General features: G+C 37.5%; 2 protein-coding genes across 2 annotated transcripts; both read right to left on the bottom strand.

Moving 5' to 3' along the window:
- Positions 1-286: 286 nt before the first annotated feature.
- Positions 287-6,243, bottom strand: LOC116300754 (cilia- and flagella-associated protein 53). Its single transcript, XM_031709677.2, has 9 exons — positions 6,065-6,243; positions 5,628-5,747; positions 5,087-5,196; positions 3,801-3,974; positions 3,447-3,669; positions 2,737-2,937; positions 1,760-2,075; positions 1,192-1,409; positions 287-517 (listed from the first exon to the last, which is right to left on the bottom strand). The coding sequence occupies exons 1-9, from the start codon at positions 6,128-6,130 to the stop codon at positions 410-412; spliced, it is 1,536 nt and encodes a 511-aa protein (XP_031565537.2). The 5' UTR covers positions 6,131-6,243; the 3' UTR covers positions 287-409.
- A 1,009-nt stretch (positions 6,244-7,252) lies between these two features.
- Positions 7,253-18,455, bottom strand: LOC116300760 (uncharacterized). Its single transcript, XM_031709686.2, has 15 exons — positions 17,792-18,455; positions 17,094-17,167; positions 16,425-16,539; positions 15,642-15,759; positions 13,676-13,813; positions 13,178-13,566; positions 12,774-12,898; positions 12,119-12,273; positions 11,845-11,963; positions 11,251-11,451; positions 10,857-10,961; positions 9,964-10,077; positions 9,359-9,550; positions 7,918-8,948; positions 7,253-7,627 (listed from the first exon to the last, which is right to left on the bottom strand). Exons 1-15 carry the CDS (start codon positions 18,314-18,316, stop codon positions 7,528-7,530), a joined length of 3,501 nt encoding a protein of 1,166 aa, XP_031565546.2. The 5' UTR covers positions 18,317-18,455; the 3' UTR covers positions 7,253-7,527.
- Positions 18,456-18,461: the final 6 nt, after the last annotated feature.

The following is an 18,461-nucleotide window of genomic DNA, read 5'->3' as shown; positions in this document are numbered from 1 at the left end:
GAACACATGATCTTGTTTAAAATAGCCGACACGAACAGCTAAGATCGCCATGGGGCCCGTGCCTAACGAGCTGTTGCCTGAATAAGAAAGATGTAAGAAAATATACGTAGATTCCTGCGAAAAATAGGATATCGTACCGCGAAACTGAAGCAGGGAATTCACGAATTTAGCCAGGAGCGAATCTTTCAAAACAAAAATATTCTAGCAATTTAATGTTCGAGATGTACAAAAAAGATTTAGTGATTATTTTTTTCCTGTTACAAAATTGTTTTTTTTAAATCGTATCTTTAGATTTTACATGTTCTTTATTATATATAAAGCACTCTATTTACAAAATAACTCCCATAGGGGGATGACATTGAATAGCATATATTAAATATGTTATTTTATTGTTGTCAATTAGGGGTGTTTAGTTGGATTTGCTTCTGTGAGATGCCATTAGTCGTATTGGATGGATTTTGTTTGCGGGACGCTGTAACGCTTCTTTAAGTCGTCTTTGGTATTCTTTTTCGGCCTCCTAGGAAAGGAAAAGGTAGTGTTGAGATTAGTGATAGTAATCAGATTGCCATCGTCATAATTATCACCACTGACTGGTGCTACCATCATCACCATCACATTAAAATAATCAAGCATAATCAATCTGGTCATCAGCATCATCACGCCAACATCATCATCTGGCATCAACACAAGCAACAATCATAATCATCATCATCACCACTACCGCATCTATTCAGCTGCCATCATAATAAACACTAATTATCAACAGCGCCAAGCATAATCAATCTGGTCATCACCATCATCACGCCAACATCATCATCCGGCATCAACACGAGCAACAATCATAATCACCACCACCACCACCACTATCACATCTATTCAGCTGCCATCATAATATACACTAATTATCAACAGCGCCACAATTAATATACCATCCGGTTGTTATTATTGTCATTATTATCATCATTCTATATGAGATAGAATTCGTGCGCTGAAGTCTGGGATGGATACGATTATATTGGGGCTCAGTTGATAAAAGAGATGTTTCATTCATTTCTTCTGTGCTTTCATTGATGTGGCTATGGTTCCAGTCAACCCCACAACATGTCGTACAGCAGACAAGACTTACAGCGGTTGTGGCATATTGTCATGCGCGCGTTAAAAAAGAAAGATCAAGAAAGAAGTCCCCCGTACCTGTCCTAAGAGGAATTCTTCCCTCTCCTCGTCCTTTTCTTTCTGTTTCATCTGTGCTTGATAGTCTATTTGCATGCTTAGATGCGCCTGGTAGTCGCGGTTTTTCTGTAATGCCCGTTCCTTGTTTGCCTTTTCTATTCGTTCGTGCTCTTGCCATGCTTGGAACATGGCTTCCTTTTCAGCAAACTCTGCATCCTTTAGGGCATTTGCGATACGTTCTAAAGTAACGACAATAGAAGTGAGCATAAGTGGTTAATAAATAAATGGACCTGAAGTGATGTTATATGCATTAAAGAATTGCTGAATGACGCGCTTTCAATATGATGGACTGAGCACAATCTAATTCAAACGCGCTCCGTCATTATCTAAGTCCTCTTTAGGAGGTTATAAACATCGCACGTGCAAGAAAGAGGGCGTGCATTGGCCAACCTCTTGAGGCGCCGTCCTCTAATTTTCCACCATCAAGCGTCAGCAATTTGCTTACTGAAATAACTTAAATCTCAGGTGCATAGGGGTTGTGGAAGTAGAAAACTCATAAGCATATAAATACTAAAAACCAAAAACGTACTTCGTTCTTCCATTTGTTCCTGTCTTGTTTTCATCACATTTTCCATGAGTCTTTTTCGGGCTGCTCTCTCTTTCCTGTACTGCTCCATCTTCTTAGCCCATTGTTTCTCTACTTCTGCATTAACATGGTTCTCTAGGGCTTTCTCCCTCTCCTCTTCTTCTTTGCGGTTCAAAGCACAGTATTGCATAAAGCGAAGGTTTTCTTCGCGGAGTTCTTTCTTGCGTTGTTTGTCTTCCATGGCTTCGTTTCTTGTATCGTCTAAGAGTTTCTCTAGGATCTTCATGTCTAGAGCTAACTCTTCTTGCTTTTCTCTTGCCTGTCAATCAATTATCAGAAACCCTCAGACATAGCGATGTACAATATGTTAACTTATCATCATTATTACCATCATCGCCATCAATGTGACCCTCATCATCACCACTACAGTAGTTTTATCGTCACCTTAAATTATCCTCATCATCAAAGATGTAATTTTGTTTCTTTGAAGCTAATATTTTTTGGAATTTTTTCTAAAGCAAAATAACACCTTTAAATATACTTCAAAAACTCATTAATAATTCATGAAGGAAACCCAATAGAAATCATGACCATGAAGGAGGTTTTATATCTGATATAGATTCGTCTTCATTTGCATAAACTTTAACTTGGATTTTCTCTATCAAACTTGGTTCATTTCGTAAAGAATTCGGCTACGCCTCGTGTTTTATACCCGATAAGACACTCCTGCTCGTTTATTAAACAGTACTTATTACCATCATCATTGCCACCATCAGCATCATCAATCGTCATCATCAGATCATCATATCTCTATCATCACAATGATTGCCATCTCCATTATCATTCCATGACCACCATTTCACATATCACCATTGTTATCACCATCACTGCCATTATCAACTTCGATATTATCAAATACTCCCAAAATTTTAAGTTCTGGATTTCAAAAAAAAAAAAAAAAATCAGGTATAATCTGGTACCTCTTTTTCATTCTTCAGCCTGATAGAGATATCTCTTGCTCTCTTTGCAGCCTGTTGTTTGCGCACTTTTTCCTGCCTCAGAAACTCCTCTTCTTGTTCTCTCATTTTCTGTTGTTCCGCCAACCAGGCGGCTTCCATTTCTTTGAGCTGCTTTTCTTCTTCTTTTTGTTTTTCAATGGCTTCTGATTGAAGCTGTAGAATCTAGATTCATTTAAAGAATTATCAGATGGCATTTATTTATTAGAATATGGGGGCTGGCATAATGACTTATAGTGTCTTTAAATGGACTCCATGGAATAAATTACACCACCCCTCACCCCCTTCTTTAAGTCTGGTTCTCAAAAGCGGTCTCACTATCAGCCATCTCCAAACTAGTGCATGTTCTCACTATGAAAACAAGCAACGCAAGTGCAAAACCAAACACAAGAGAGTGATAAGATAGTGTTCCATTGTTTCTTGCGTTAGCTTGCGTCGCTAATGAGAATCAGGCTTAAGAGTTTGGCCATGGCTAAATTTATCCCCCCCCCTCCCCACCCCCCCCCCCTCCCCGGGGCCCCAACCAATGTAACAATAATTGAATTCTATACAGTATGATTTAATTAAAGATATTACTGAAGTAATGTTAGTAATAAATATTATAGGTGAATCATGACAGCCAGAGAGTGATTATGCTTGCTTATTTTCCCATGCAAGATGCTCATGACACTTACTCGTAATGTTTCTCTGTTCCTCTCCATTTGTTCATGTGCAGCTTGTTCCTCTCTCAGCTTCTTTGCTTGCACATCCTTTTCCCACAAATCAGCATACATTGACTCTATTTCTTTTTCCCGTTTCTTCTGTTCTTCTTTCATTCTGATCTGATCAGATCGTTCAGTGAACACGTCATCTTGGTGACGTTTGGACAGTGTTGCCCTTAATTCTTCACACTCTTCCCTAAAACAATTTTTTGGAATAAAATGAATAACTGAAAGGTTTGCCTTGAGTAAAGCATATGGGCCTAGGATCTCAAATATGATTTTATTAAAAAACAATTTTATAGCTACAAAGAGAAAGATTTGGTTTACCTCCATCTCTGATCAAGTTTTTCTTGTACGAATTGCAATCGTTCCTGTTCATGCTTCTGCTTTAGGAATTTTGCTCTTTCTCTCATCTTTGCTTGTCGTTCTATGGTTGTCTCTTCCTTTGCTTCCATTTCTTTGATGTGGTCTTCTTCTTCCTTAAGCAGCATTTCTCTCAATCTAAGAAAAAAAACCTTTTGTCAATTTGTTCAAGCTAATTTTTTAATGGTACAAGCAGTTGATAAATTTATTTGAACCTTTATGGTTTGCCTTGTCAGTTAATAACTACATATTATTTCTCAATTGACACAGTTTTCTTTGTTATTCTTTATTTTTGTTATAACCTTCATTATAAATGCGAGGTCAATATATAGTTAGTTATTAACCCGGTTAATAGAGAGTTTTAGATTGACTTTTTTTTCTCCCCGCAAACAGCAAACGTGACCACGTTTTCATCGTTTTCCTGTATTTTACTTTACCTTTTACAAACCTTCTCACCAAAGAAAAAATTTAATATTCTTTTGTTTTTCTACTACTTTGACTTTTTGCAATTATTTTTAAGCTATTTAGAATAATTTTTAAATGGTCAACTGACGTTTCACGTTTGCAGTGAACGTAAATCTAAAACTCTCTAGTAGCTATATATAGACTTTGCATTTATAATGAGCAACATTTGATAGAAAACCTTCTCAATTGATAAATGAAATATTTTACCTTGAACGTCGGCAATTAGCCTATACATCCCTTGGGCCTGTGGCCCTTGGGATGTATATAGCTTATAGCCTCTGTTCTCGGTAATTAACTCTTACTTTATTCCATCATTATCAAAGCTCGTTTCCAAATCAGTAATGTGTCAAAAATCATTTATTCATTCAATGAGTATATTTTAACAAAAACACTTAATGACTAGCTGCGAGGTGAAAATTTTGAAATACTTATGACTGGTACCTGCACTGCCTCGGGAAAAGGAAATGAAAATGTTTTTTTGGTGCTGGTCATTAGTGCTTATTGTTAACCAAATTCAAGACATATATAACTTTTTTTAATTTTCAAAAAATTAAGAATTATGTGACTTATAAATAATGATTAAATAATTTATTTGTTATCAGATAGTTATAGACACGACCAAATCTGCTATGCTGCAGTTTTTATATTAAATTTTATTAAAATTTATTAAATTATACTAAATTTTAGTACATTGTGTATAAATGCCATTATTATTGTAATTGCATTCTAAAATAACCAAGGCAAAAATATTTTGAAACACATTTCATTAATGATCCATAGTTTACCTTTCTCTCCTGTCTTCTAGGTTGAAAGTTTCTGACTGCATAAGCCGATCTACTCTTCGCACTATAGTGTTTCTTTGAATTCTCTTGTCTGTGGCTTTTTCCCATTCAGACTAGAAGAAACAATAGCAAAGCATATTGTTAATGGACTATTTTTTACATTCATTTTTTTTAAAAATTGGAATGTAAAAAATTCCATTTAATCGCCTAAATTTTTACTTCAAAATCTTCAGTGGTATTCAAAATTATACTTGGAAATCACAATTTTTGGTTCACAATTTTGATGAAATTCTTCAAGGGTATTAAAAAGATTAGTAAGACCCATTTCTTTAGGGGTCTGGTGAAATCCGATCCTCAATAGGGGGTGCAGAATATAAGTGGAACAGTTAAATGTTTACACATGAAACTATAAACTGTATATTTAGCTATTAGAATATGAGACTAGTGAGTAGTAACAAAGTGAAATGAGAACTGGGATAATCTGTGTAAATTTTTTTTCGACTAAGATCATAATGTATGCACACAGAAAATGTTCTTCGTCTACCTTTAGATCACATTGATTCTGGTATTTTGTCTCTGCTATAGCTTGATCTCTCAGCTCATCTCTTCTTCGTCCTTCAAGAATAAGGTATTCTACAGGACGCTTATTTGTAGGTTTAACTCTCTGGAAAAGTAGAGAAAATATAGTTGAAGCGTTGTAAAGACTATTACAGATGTACATGCGTTCACGGTTTACGAGTCGTGTAGCTACCAACGTAAACAGAAACACAGAAATTCGTCGAAAAAAATAATTTTCAAGGAAGATCGTGGACACGATTCATTCTCTCAAATGAGCATAATCTTCTAAGCATCTAGCTCTAGCTTCAAATCGAAGTAATATGGACTAAGTAAAAGGGGAAAATACAACTCAGCTGTGTTTTCTACTAGAAGTCAAGCATTATTCGAGTCTAAATTTTAAAACTCAAATTTAAAACAACTTACTATAGCCACAGAGTTTGGAGTTGGCCCAGTGTACTCCCTACATCTTCGTGTGTGTTGAACCATCATCTTGACGGCCGTTTGGACAAAGAAAGATTTAAATTTCCGACCTTTTTCGCTCCCAACTATCAATAAATGCTCACTCGATAAGAGAAGATGGCCGACTTTGTTCCTAATGGTTACTATAGCAACAAACAGAAAAACAGCTGGGATCAGAGGGCCTGAGTACTAGTGACGTCAATACTCGTACACAGACCCTCCCCCACGAAGTAAACCACAGGAAACCCGAAAAGCTATTTTAACTCCTGGATACGATTTTCAGATTTCTTGTCAGGTTCTCACATATCTGTGAGGTCCGCAGATTTGTCAGATTCGCGTTTTCGCAGATTCCTGTCAGATTCGCAGATCTTTTTCAGGTTTGCAGTTCTCCGTAGGATTCGCAGATTTGTAAGATTGACGTTTTCAGAAATCTCTGTGAGAGATTCGCAGATCGCAATAGGGCGTGTATTAGATATTTGATTATACATCCAAGAATTTGTGCTTTTGGATCTTAGTATTATTTTACATTTCATATATTTTGTCCTAAAGATTAATATTTTTTACGAATCACATTTCTGTTATTGAGTATATCAAAAATACTTTGGCAAATCGCAGTTGTAACCACATTTTTTCTCAAATCTTGAAAGAACGATATCTCTAAAGCAATTCTACAAGTCACAACATCGATTTATTAAAATTTATTTTCAACATTTAATATATTTAACGCATCTAATTTTTATATCTTTATGTTTATAAAAACCTCATATTTAGCTCCATTTTTCTCTTGAACCAACTAATACTTTGATTTGCAACATATATTTCTAGAATTTTTTCGAAAGTAAAAGCAGCTCGAAAAGTATTTTTAGCTAACTGGTCAATGATGGGGTAGGAGGGGGAGGTATAGCGAGCTGCGTAGTACTTGTAATGGCCTTTTTATCTGGCCAATAGCAGTACAATTATCCTTTCAGGATATTTTTTCCTTAAGTTCTTGGGTTTTCCTCAAATTCAATAAGCTTGATTTTGAAAAGACCCAATGCAAAGTCTTGTACCTTTTCATAGTCTATTTTATTACATATCATTCCTAACTTTGTAACTTCAAGGATTCTTGAAGTTAGCAATGTAATTAGCAGCAACAACAGTAGTATCCCCCCCCCCCCAAAAAAATATTGCACCACTCCTCCCCTCCTCTCCAAACGGTGCAATATTGAGGAGAGGGTTACTGCTAACAACTCCATCATGCATATTGCTGCATGACAGCTAAAATCTTGTCACCCAGTATTATGAATCATAATTCTGTGTGACATATTGATAATGACAGCAAGAAGCAAAGTTTTCCCTGGGATATTAACTAGGGAAGAATTATATTTTTTGCCTTCACTGATACTTCCATCTAAACCAAAGAAAACTCTCCAAGAGTGGTGACGGCATCAACTGTTCATCAGCTGGTATTGCAGTTCAGCTTTGACAGCTTCCAGGGTTTCTATCTCCTTCCTCAGCTTTAGAGCTCTGTTTTCGAGTTCCTTGATTCTGTTACCACAAAGGAAAATGTAAGTAAAACTCCTAAATATGATCCACTGTTTTCCCATTTCAGACCACATGTCATTTCCTAGAGCATCATTTCTTTGTTTAATGGTTGTGCATTAGAAGACACATGGATATGGATACAACTGAAACAAATAATTATATTCTCAAGAGAATAACATGTGATCTGAAATCTGTCACTAGTCAGTGCAGAAACAATATCTATTCAAATTGGTCGCCATATCTCAATTTGGTGTATAGGACCCACCCACTAGTTATAGAGTAGTTCCACGTACCTCACTTGTTTCTCGAGTCTTAGTTTTAGTTCTTGCAAGTTGTTTTGAACAGGTTTGACTGTTGGGCGTTTACTAAGTATTTCAAGGTAATCCTCCTGCCTTTGCTTTCTTGCCAGAAGCAATTCTTTTTCTTTTATCCATTCCTGTCCAGTCTTTTCTTTATTACCCTGTTTTGTTGCAACGGGAAACTCTTTTTCATTTGTTATTTTTTCATTCCTTTCCTTTTCAGTAAGATTAGTAGGATCGTTTTCTCGATGAACAGGACTAACATCTTGATGTTTGGAAACAACAGAGTCTTGATCTCTCGTTAACGCTCCACTTTCTTCGTTTCTGTAACTCGCCGTGCTCGTATTATTCTGAATTGACGATGTAAGTTCATTTTGTCTTGGATGACTAGGAAGGCGCTCATTGGATGAAAAGTCTCGCGCGCTTCTATCATCGACCGCTGACCTACCCAAAGGCAATCCTTGGTAGACGTGTCCCGTATGTGGAGTATGCACAGAGGGAAGCACTTTTTGATTGCGCGGCGGTGGGGGCATATAATAGTTATAAGTATTTGTCGTATTCGTCGCTGAATTCGAATGAGAATGATTTTGACCTTGGGTTACAACACGTGATTTATCACTTGTAACTGGCTTATGAGGGTTTTCTGATGAACTGGGATGGTACGCCTTTTCTGATTGGCTGTTGTGTAGGACTTGATTTCCAGTTGCTTGTACAGAAGAATTCGATTGGTTCCCAGCAAAGTTTGCTGCTATTGGTGTCTTTTGTGGATGAGCGACAGCTGTTGTTTCTTTTGGTGAGGAGGCCTGGTCCTGCCCGCTCGTCTTTTTACTAGAATTTCCTCGACCGGTTTTTAAATTTTCTTTCGATGCTGTCCTCTTGTTTTCCGACAAAGAAGTGGTTTGTGTTTCTCCATATGGCTTCATAAGATTCATAATCTTTTCACTCATGTTTTCTCCCTTTTCGTCATAAAGTTCAATGACAACCCTTCCATCTTGCAGTTGACTTACAATCTTAGCATCAGTAATCTTTTGGATAGAATAAACTTGAGTTTAATGATTTAGAAAAAAGATTCAGCTAAACCTAGGTAAGAATGAAAAATACAAACAAATCCGCGGACAGCACTTCAGTAATTCAAGGGGTTTTCTCCTGGTTTTCCTTCATCCGCAAAACCCAACGAGTTAAATTAAATTTGACCTCTGACTGACTTTGTTCAACCCAGAGGGTTGTCCCAAGGCTCGATCTGTGAGTTAGCCGTGTCCTGACTTTGGTCAGCCCAGAGGGTTGTCTCAAGGCTCGATCTGTTAATTAGTCCGGTGTGCTATGACTTATATCAGCCCAGAGATTGATTCAGGGTTCGATCTGTTTGAGTTAGTCGAGCCCTGACTCAGACAAGGAGTCGTTTTAGGGTTTGATTTCAAGGTTAGAATGTTCTCACCTGGGCTTTACGAGTTAGAAGAACTTGCAGAGCGCAGATAGGCCACGAACTATGACCATCTGGTAGCCCGACGTCCGCGAGACATGCTCGTGTTGCTTGCATTGGAATGGATAACAATTCAGGAGGCAATTTTAAGAGACGTGTGACAGGCACGTCGCATACCATCCCGGAATCAAGATATAAAACTTTCGCCTAAAAATATAACAAAACAGCATTGATAAAGAAACAGAAACAGAACTTTTAACTAAGAATTTTGTTGAAATGCGATGGCAATTTATTTTGAATAAATGAATAACAAGAGGGAGACGGGATTTGAACCCTCAGATTGTTCTTTCTCTATCTCTGTCACCTTTCGTCATTTATTTATTCATTATCATGTGTCTAATAATTGTCGTGAAAAATTATTTTAGGTTACGAGACAAAAAACAAAATAGAGGTGAAAGAGTCATTAGTAAGTCAGATTGTAGTGTACATTTTTCTTTTTCCTTCCGCCCTTCCTCCCTCCCTCCCTTTGTTCTCTCCTTCTCTCTTTATTTATTTATTTATTTTTTACATGGATTCTTGTACTCATCTAACTATGGAACAAAATAGTTTAGCCAAAGTACCATAGTAACAGTATGGAACACATCATTAGACTTCAGAATCTCTAGGATCTTAACACGATTTCGTCTATGATCCATAGTCACATAACAAGCCAAAAGACCAACTTTTGGAAAGATCTGAAAATTAAAGAAATAAAAGAAATAAAAGAAAATGAATGGGAAGAGAAAATAACAAATTGAAAGAAATGGAAGGGAATGGGAATATATCCGTAAAATAAATAGAATATAAATAATATATAAATAAATAAATAGGAATTAACAGTGACAATTCTACAGAGCAATTCTTCATTCAATAAATTCCAGTTAGAATTTAGACGTCGAATTTCGCAGAGGAAGGAAAACCGGAGAATAATAAGTATTGATTTAATACTTGTATTGCGCGTATTACATAGGGAGATGGTAACACGCGTATTACAAACTGATTAAAATAAGTAACTTCCTAGAAATATAAATTATGATCTAAAGATACCATGTGGACCCGTTGCATCAACACCAAAGCAGCGCAACCAGGAGGGCAAGCAACGAGGGAACCCAGACAAAAACCCTCCAAGCCGAGGAGAGAACTAACAAGCAACTCTACTTACATACAACACCTGGAATCTAACTCGGGTCGCCTTGGTGAGAGGAGAGCATACTCACCGCTACCATAACCTTAACTTTCCTTTACCTTGAGTGTATGCTGCTATGGGATATGACATGTTGTCTAAAATGGGGAAACTATTTAAACATTACGCCCCAGGTACAGAGGACTATAGACCATATGAAAAACGACTGCGGACGAGTTCTGTTGTCATATATTACAGACTATAAATCCCTACAGAGTTATAAGCATTTGAAATGTACCGAAAACATGATAGCGAGGCTGGTAGGCCCTTGGTTGTTGTTTCCATTCTTACCATTGCTGTCAATGGGATTTGATTTAAAGTCCTTCCAATCTTCTTTAAAATTTCCTTAGTTTCTGTTGAAACCAGTTGAAAATGGAAATCTTGAGGGCTATAAACCTAAGGAAAAAGAAAGAAAAATAAAACTCTTAGGCGTTGACTGGATTGACCCGTTCTACAATCAGGGATTGAAATGGTATAAAGGAAAAGAGAGAGAAAACAGGAAGCAGGAAAAGATAAGAAATGAAAAAGGAAAATGAAAGGTCTGAAAAAATGAAATGAAATGAAAGCTAAGGAAGGCGAGGAAAGGAATGAATTGGAATGGAATAGAAGGGAACTGAAAAGAAATGGAAAGACTGAAGAAAACGAGAATAAAGTGAGATAAAGTATAAATAAGAAGCTAACTTACCCAAGTTATTGAAATCTTTATTCTATCTTCAATATGTTTTTCCTTCTTAACTTCTGAAGAATTCGGAGTTTTCTTTACCAGTACGTTGGAAATGGAGACTGGATTCACCACTGGCTTGACAAATTTTGTGGCTGTCATTAAACTATTGACAGACTGACCCTGCTGAAGTCTATCAAAAAGTTCAACTTCTACAATATGAGGCTTGAAAAGAAAAGAATTTGTTATTTTTAGTAGTTTTCACATAGATAGAGCAAGGAATTATAAGGTAGTAGGCAGATTAAGATTTCCGTTTTTTCTTCCCGCAAACGGTAAACGTGACCACGTTTTCATCGTTTCCCTACAATTCACCTAACCTTTTGAAAACCTTCCCGACAAAGACACATATTCTTATTTTTATCTACTACTTGGAGATCATTGCGATTCCTTTTCACTAATTTTAAAGAATTTTTTAATGTTCAACTGACGTTTAACGTTTGCCGTGAATGAGAAGCTTAACCTCTCTATTGCCAATTGTTATTATTTCAATGATAAGTGATGTCTTTTCAGCGAGTGACATCACTTCATGCTATTGTATTACCTGTTGAATTTCATTACCTGTTGTTGGTTGACCGTGGGTTTTTTTCTTGCAATAAACGTCTTGTTGCAAATCAATCGTTTTAAGTGTGCTGCTCCTTCCTCAACATTCTTGACATCTTGATTTGATAGTTCCAGTCCTGCAATAACAAGACTTATTTAATTTTTTGGGAGTGATGTAGTGAGGGGGTTGCACCCCCCCTCGCCCCCACCCCCCGTAAAAAAAAACGATTGAGCAAGATAACAGACAGGATAAGAAACATGACAGGAATGCAGCACTCGTTTACTGTTTTACCTGCAAGATGAAAGGGGTTGGCTTGTGGAGGTAGAGACCACAGTTGCTGGTCCAGGGTAGTAAAGCGCTCCACAGGTATCCATTCAGCGTTCCCATAGTCAGTGTACAGTACCTTGATATGTTTTCCATCATAGGATACATCAAGCACAAAACACCTGGAAACAGATCACCTTGTTTGTATAATACAATATGTTTCTCTAATTAGATTTTCTTGACTATATTTGGTTTATTCCAGCTGTTTCTTCAGTCAAACTGATGATAATGATGCAACAAGGCCGAAGATTATAATCATGATGGATGGTGATGGATGGTGATGGATAGTGATGGTGGTAGTGCTATTGCTGCTGCTAATGATAATGATGAACATGATGCAGTTGATGAGAAGGAGGATTATCATGCTGTTGGTAGTGGATGGTAATGAAGCTGATGCTGCTGCTGTTGACGATGACGGTAGTGGTAAGCACAGTAGTGCTGTTGCTAATGCTTATGATGATGAAGATGATAGTGGATGGTGTAATGGGTGTAACATCCCCTTCTGCTTCGATTAGATTAATGCATCTGCTCTATTACTGGTGAAAATGTGGTGAACAATAAAATAATACTCAAGGGAATGACATGGTTAAGGTGTATTGGCTACAAATACTTAAGTACATACCTATACCAAGCATTATTCTCTGTAAATCTCCCTGCTCCAACGGTATATCTTTGAGGCACATCTGGTCTAGTATTTAAGGGTTGTATTTTTTTCTCTATATCTTCAAGCCTGCTCCAGTTTCCAGTCTTAGAAAAAGAAAAAGAAATTTTCAGCACCTTAGGCTTGCTTCTTTCATGCTCAACAGCTCCCATTGTGTTCATATCATGTTACAGAGACATGCACAGTATATTTTATTTCATAAACAGTGTTTACCCCTTGCTTAAGATAATTTATGAAGCAAATTGATAAGGCAGAATAGTTTCTATAAATCAAATTTACAATGCAAAGACAATGTCTGAACTTGGTGACCATAACGCCTGGTACACTGTATGCTAGGACAATCAGTGAATTCTTAAAATATGTACCTTGAAATCAATGACAGCCCAGAAATGACAAGTATCTATCACTTCTGTAACCAGAACATCAAATTCAAGAGGTAACTTGTCTAGTCTATAATCAATTTGATGCCCACAAGCTCTGTTCATTCGATCCATCTCTTCTTTGCTCAAAATCAAATGAACACTTTTATCAATAGGAACTGGAGGATAGCTTGTCACTGATGTTGAAGCAGGGGTTGTTGAACTTCTGTGTGAAGGAAAATGACCAGTGTTTTGTAGATGTTGATGCTGTTGCTTTAGTTGTTCTTGTTGCTGTTGTTGTTGTTGATTTTGCTGCTGCTGCAGCTGTTGTTGTTTTTGTGACTGCTGCTTAGTGTTCGATTGTTGGCCTTGACTTTCCCTGCTATCGTAGCCACCTAAACCAAAAATGCTGATTCAGCAGTATTTCACAAAGTAGCTTCTCTTAAACTAAATCAAATTGGATTCTAGAGTTACTTTCAGCTTAATGTTTGCATGCTAGCTTACCTAAACTGTGTGAGCTATCCTGCTTGATGGAAGTTCCATTCTGTTTTAAAGTATTGGTAGATGAAGAAGAAGGCAATCGCTCAAGACTTGTTGTGGAGTTGCTGTTTGAACTCAAACTAGATCCAGTCCTGGAATGATCTATAAGATTAATATCAACCTTTAAGACAGAATATTAGCTATTTTTCTTCAGGGGAAAATATACAAGTCTTATTTTTCATTTTGAGCAATTACAATGAACGAAATTTGTACTCTTGTCTGTGTCTGGCTTTCAAATAAAATCGAAGAACTTCAGGGTTTTCTATCCGAAATTTTAACTCAAAACGGAACACAATTAAATCACAAAACAACTGTATCGCATGTTAAGGTAAATAGCAATACATTTTTAGCAGTCATACATTTTAAGAACGAGATAAAACCAAGAAAAAACCTTGATAAATAATGGCGAGTTTGAATCGAGGATCAACGAACGTGCAGACATTCCAGAGATGGACACATGACCATAACTCCCGCGCATGGGCACGTTGCTTTGGTCGGTCTCGATCGCGAGAAAACGAATCATGAATGAAAATGACGTGAGAAAATGAATGGGAACGACATAATGGAAGAAAAAAATAGAATACATCGCAGCATTTTCGCAATTCGAGTCTTAGATATTCTAGAAGTAATGAATCATGCGTTCGATGTGTGCAATGAAATAGAGAGAATACCGAAGACGTGGGTTCGATTCCCGCCAAGGGCATTTTATATTTTTCTCTTATTCTCTCTATTTTAGATATTCTGCAAAGTAATAACACTCGATGCGATTTTGGCCCCTTGCTATACAAATTGCTTTATTTTCTCTTTTTTCCTCTGACAAAGGACTTACGTGCAAAACGTTGAAAAGTATACCTTTCTCATTATAAAATGTTCAAATTACTAATATCGAGCTGAAGGCCATCATTTATGCTTTATACTCCAACGTAACTCGAACTTGTGTTCTTCCCTATACGAATGATTCACGCAAATATCGAGGCCATACTCCAGAAAATGAACATTTATTTTTAAGTAAAAAATATCGCGTTTTTGGGGTGTGATTATAGTATAACAGGGGCGGATCCAGGAGAGGGGTGCAGGGGGGCGCATCCCCCCCTGGTTCGACTTTGTGTCCCTACTTCGAAGATAACCAATACAAAATAATATTTTTTCCCTTTGATTCTAAGGGGTGCACCCCTCCTTGGGTTAACTTTGTGCGCAGCACCCCTCCCTGAATAAAATTCTGGATCTGCCCCTGTATCTTTATAGATTTGGCAAAGGTAACTACTGAGAAAGTGTAGCAATTTTTTTCTTTCCAATTCCCACATCCACAAGCCGCCTTCACTGTGTCTCAGCCACTTTTTCCTAAATTTGAACTGTTTTATTGAGTAATCAACAGCTACTGGGTAATAGTTAGACTATGATTTTCGCGGACGGGTCTGTTACTAACATCATTGAAGTGTGACCTGCGAATTTTGTTGTCTTGTTTGCCGACTACCATTTTGACGACCATCAGTCAAAGAGCTGCAATAATGGTAGTAAACTGTGTGCTGGAATACTGAAAAGTGGGGTGAACACTAGGCTTGACCAACCATTAAATTTGTTGATTTTTTCCCCAGCTTTTAAATTACAAAATAATGTTGTTGTTTTTTCTTTAGTATATTATTTAAAACAATCATGTTAGCCAAACTTTTGGGTATGAGCAACATTACACATCAGGCTTTGGCTTGGAATCCTAAAGGGAGGAGGAAGCGAGAGTAGTCTAAAAACAGCTGGAGGTGAGATGCAGAGAAGGAGCTGTAGGAGAATGGTTTTAGTTGGACAGAGATTGGTCGAAGGGCTCAAAACCTGGTTGTGCTGAAGAATGATCATCGATGGACTATGCTCTGTAGGGGACCAAGAGCCTAAGTAATTAAGTAAGTATGCTTTTGGGTAAAAATTATAACATTTATACCTTTATCAGTTCCTGACTGCACGTTTTGAGATTGTTTTCCATTCAGGGTACCTGGGCTGACCGTCGGTTTGTTTTCTGATTTTGACTGGTTATCCTTTTGTTTTTCTTCAGTTTTACCCTTCAAAAGAGTACAACATATACAATGAGGGCCACAAGTTTGTTAGCCACTGGTTATTTAAAGATGGCCCTCGTTGCATTGATCAAATTGGATTTTAGGAAAGACCCGACACAGAGCCTGGCAGGACTTGAACCCAGGTCACATTGGTGAGAGACTGCCCATGCTCCTTAATTCGACCAATGATTATTAGTTTCACAGCCCCAAAATTTTCTCCCGATATTTACTTTAAAACAAACCTCCAATCAGCAGACTTCAGTTTAAAAATATCTTGATAAAACAGATATCAGGCAAGGTTCAAAAGGTATCCGCTTAGAGCCCTCCACTTTTTCCCTTTTCCCATTCTAGTCTCTTATATTTTCCAATCTTATAACTATCAGCTCCCCCCCTCCACCCACACTTTTAGGTTGCTCCTCTGCTCCTGTATTATCAATCAAATAGGTCATTAAAGTACGTGAGAACCATGTGTTGGCACATGGAATAATTTATGATTGACAGTTGTGTATTGCCAATAACCTGTCTTGATATTTGTTTGGATCAGGTCAAAACAATGAAAACAGTGGTAATAGGTTAAGATAGCCATGAACTGGTTCCCCCAAACAAAGTTCCATAGAGTAAAAAACATTGTCACATGTATTAAGTAAATTAGTAAAATAAATTGTTTGCACCTCCTTTGCTTTGTTCAGTTTTAGCTTGGAACCTTTGAGCTGATATCCATTCTTTTGTTGTAATGCCATTAAGGCATCTTGAGCACTGGTGAACTTGACAAAGGCACATGCATTCCTTATAAGCAAAGCAGAGGACAGGTAAGCTGGGAACTTACAGTCATGACTTATATGCTATAACAATGGGTTTAGATCAATTAAAAGTCTTTGGATCTAATTATTTGGTTCAAATGTCAAACACAGTGACCACCATGTGCTGACAGCCAGAATTGAACCTGAAAATTGCAATGCAGGGCTGGGTTGTATGAAGGGTGCACAGCACTATCTGTTGGATAAATCCTTATCCTGTGGATAAGTCAATGATGTAATCCAATAAATATATTCACTGGATAACATTTATCTGTCAGATAGTGCTGTCCACCCTTCATACAACAAGGCCCAGCTAATAAACATTTCACACAAGACAGCCTGGAAAGGGTGCAATTAAAACCAAGTAATAATGTCACACCATTGCTCTACCTTCTCTCAAATCTACAAAGTTTTGACCTGAGAATGAAATGGCATAAAAGCACACAATAAGCCCCTCTTTATTTCCCTCGTGTTTGCTCGTAACTTAACCCAAGCAGAACAATAAACTGGTTCTTTTCTCAGTGAGGTTGGGTTACAACTCACCTCTGAAGTGAAGTTGAAACAAGTTTACATTCTTTGAGTGAAGGGTATCCCTGAAAAACGTGTTCAAGTTCTTCCTGCAAAACAACAAAGCAACTCTTATCTCATGATCACATGTGATTATCTATCAAGTTTACAGTGTATTTTATGTTGATTAGCAAGAAGTGATTGTCCAGTCTCAAAGCGGGGTCAGCTGGAGGTGCTTAACAAAGTGCTTGACACCATATTGAACTGGAATTTAGAAGTTGGTTTTTGTGGATGGAGGAAAACCATTGGACCTGTACGAAAACCCTCAAAGCCCATGGAAAAACAACAAAAATACATGCATAGACCCCTCAGTCTATGGCATTGAAAAGCCCAGTGCCATAAGCATGCCGTACTGGGACTGTCATATTATTTTCTAGAATTTTGATTTGAATTTTTTTCTCACACAATTTGATTAGTATGGCAATGCGTGTTTATGCCGTGTTCTTGAGCAATGTGATTGGTCTGCCATATCCCTTGCCGAGTCATGACTGTGTTTGTGCAGTGAGCTTTTCACAGTCATACAAAAACTTCTCTACTACTTAACCACCATTACCACCACTACCAACACAGCGAGCAGCATCAGAGCATTAGCAATTCACACCAGCTGTCTTAAATCCACTTAAGGAGCAACATACCAAACAAATGGCTATTTTCTTATTTTCGATGCTAATTACCTTAGTACATGGCTTAGGAAGATTGCTGATGTGAATTCCATACAACCCTTGCAAATTTGGACAAAGCCCTTCATCTTTGAGCTGTAAAAGCTTATTACCAACTGTAACCTTCAACGTCGACAAATCTTTAGCAACATCAATCTTTCTTTTGTTAGCATCTTTCCCTCCTTTCTGGTTCGAGTTCGTATTCATTGGTTTTCCCCACTCAGAAGGAGGCTTGTGTTTAGGACCCGTCGTTCCCTTCATGGCTGCCTTTTGAGCATGACTCGAAGCATAAACCTCCTTATTCGTCACGCCAAATACAAGATTCTCTTGATCTTTTTCGGAATACGTGAGTCGAGCCACATCAGGAATGGCCAGTAGGAACTCATACAGGCCCTTAAATCCCATTTTTCTCCACTCGAGCTTCGTCCCAGCGTATTTCTCATAGTCATTTGGGAAATTAGTTTGTTTGATTCCACTGGAGGCTGATATCAGAGTAGCTCGAACAAACGTCTTCACTTCTTTAGGAATTTCTTTGGACATTGCCTGTGCTGTAGTTGGCTTTGCAGACGTCAAACTAATGTCTGCTAGTGAGAATAATGTTTTTTGGTGCCCTTAAATTGAAGAAAAATGAGATATTTTCTTATAAATGTCTATAATGTTGATATCAGCCTTGAAGCACGTGTGC

The sequence above is a fragment of the Actinia tenebrosa genome, unplaced genomic scaffold (assembly GCF_029948245.1).
Source record: "Actinia tenebrosa isolate PJP-AT-01 unplaced genomic scaffold, QUT_ActTen_1.0 PGA_scaffold0__85_contigs__length_37466705, whole genome shotgun sequence".
Taxonomy (NCBI): domain Eukaryota; kingdom Metazoa; phylum Cnidaria; class Anthozoa; order Actiniaria; family Actiniidae; genus Actinia; species Actinia tenebrosa.
The sequence above is the reverse complement of the archived record's forward strand: the minus strand, read 5'-3'. Positions and strand labels throughout refer to the sequence as shown.

Coding starts and splice junctions, on each gene's coding strand:
- LOC116300754 (XM_031709677.2), bottom strand. CDS start 6,130: ATGATGGTTCAACACACACGAAGATGTAGGGAGTACACTGGGCCAACT. Junction 3,670..3,800: donor AAACTTGATCAGAGATGGAG/GTAAACCAAATC, acceptor AAATTGTTTTAG/GGAAGAGTGTGAAGAATTAA. Junction 1,410..1,759: donor GGAACAAATGGAAGAACGAA/GTACGTTTTTGG, acceptor TCGTTACTTTAG/AACGTATCGCAAATGCCCTA.
- LOC116300760 (XM_031709686.2), bottom strand. CDS start 18,316: ATGTCCAAAGAAATTCCTAAAGAAGTGAAGACGTTTGTTCGAGCTACT. Junction 17,168..17,791: donor TTCCTAAGCCATGTACTAAG/GTAATTAGCATC, acceptor GTTGTTTTGCAG/GAAGAACTTGAACACGTTTT. Junction 15,760..16,424: donor AACTGAACAAAGCAAAGGAG/GTGCAAACAATT, acceptor ACTCTTTTGAAG/GGTAAAACTGAAGAAAAACA.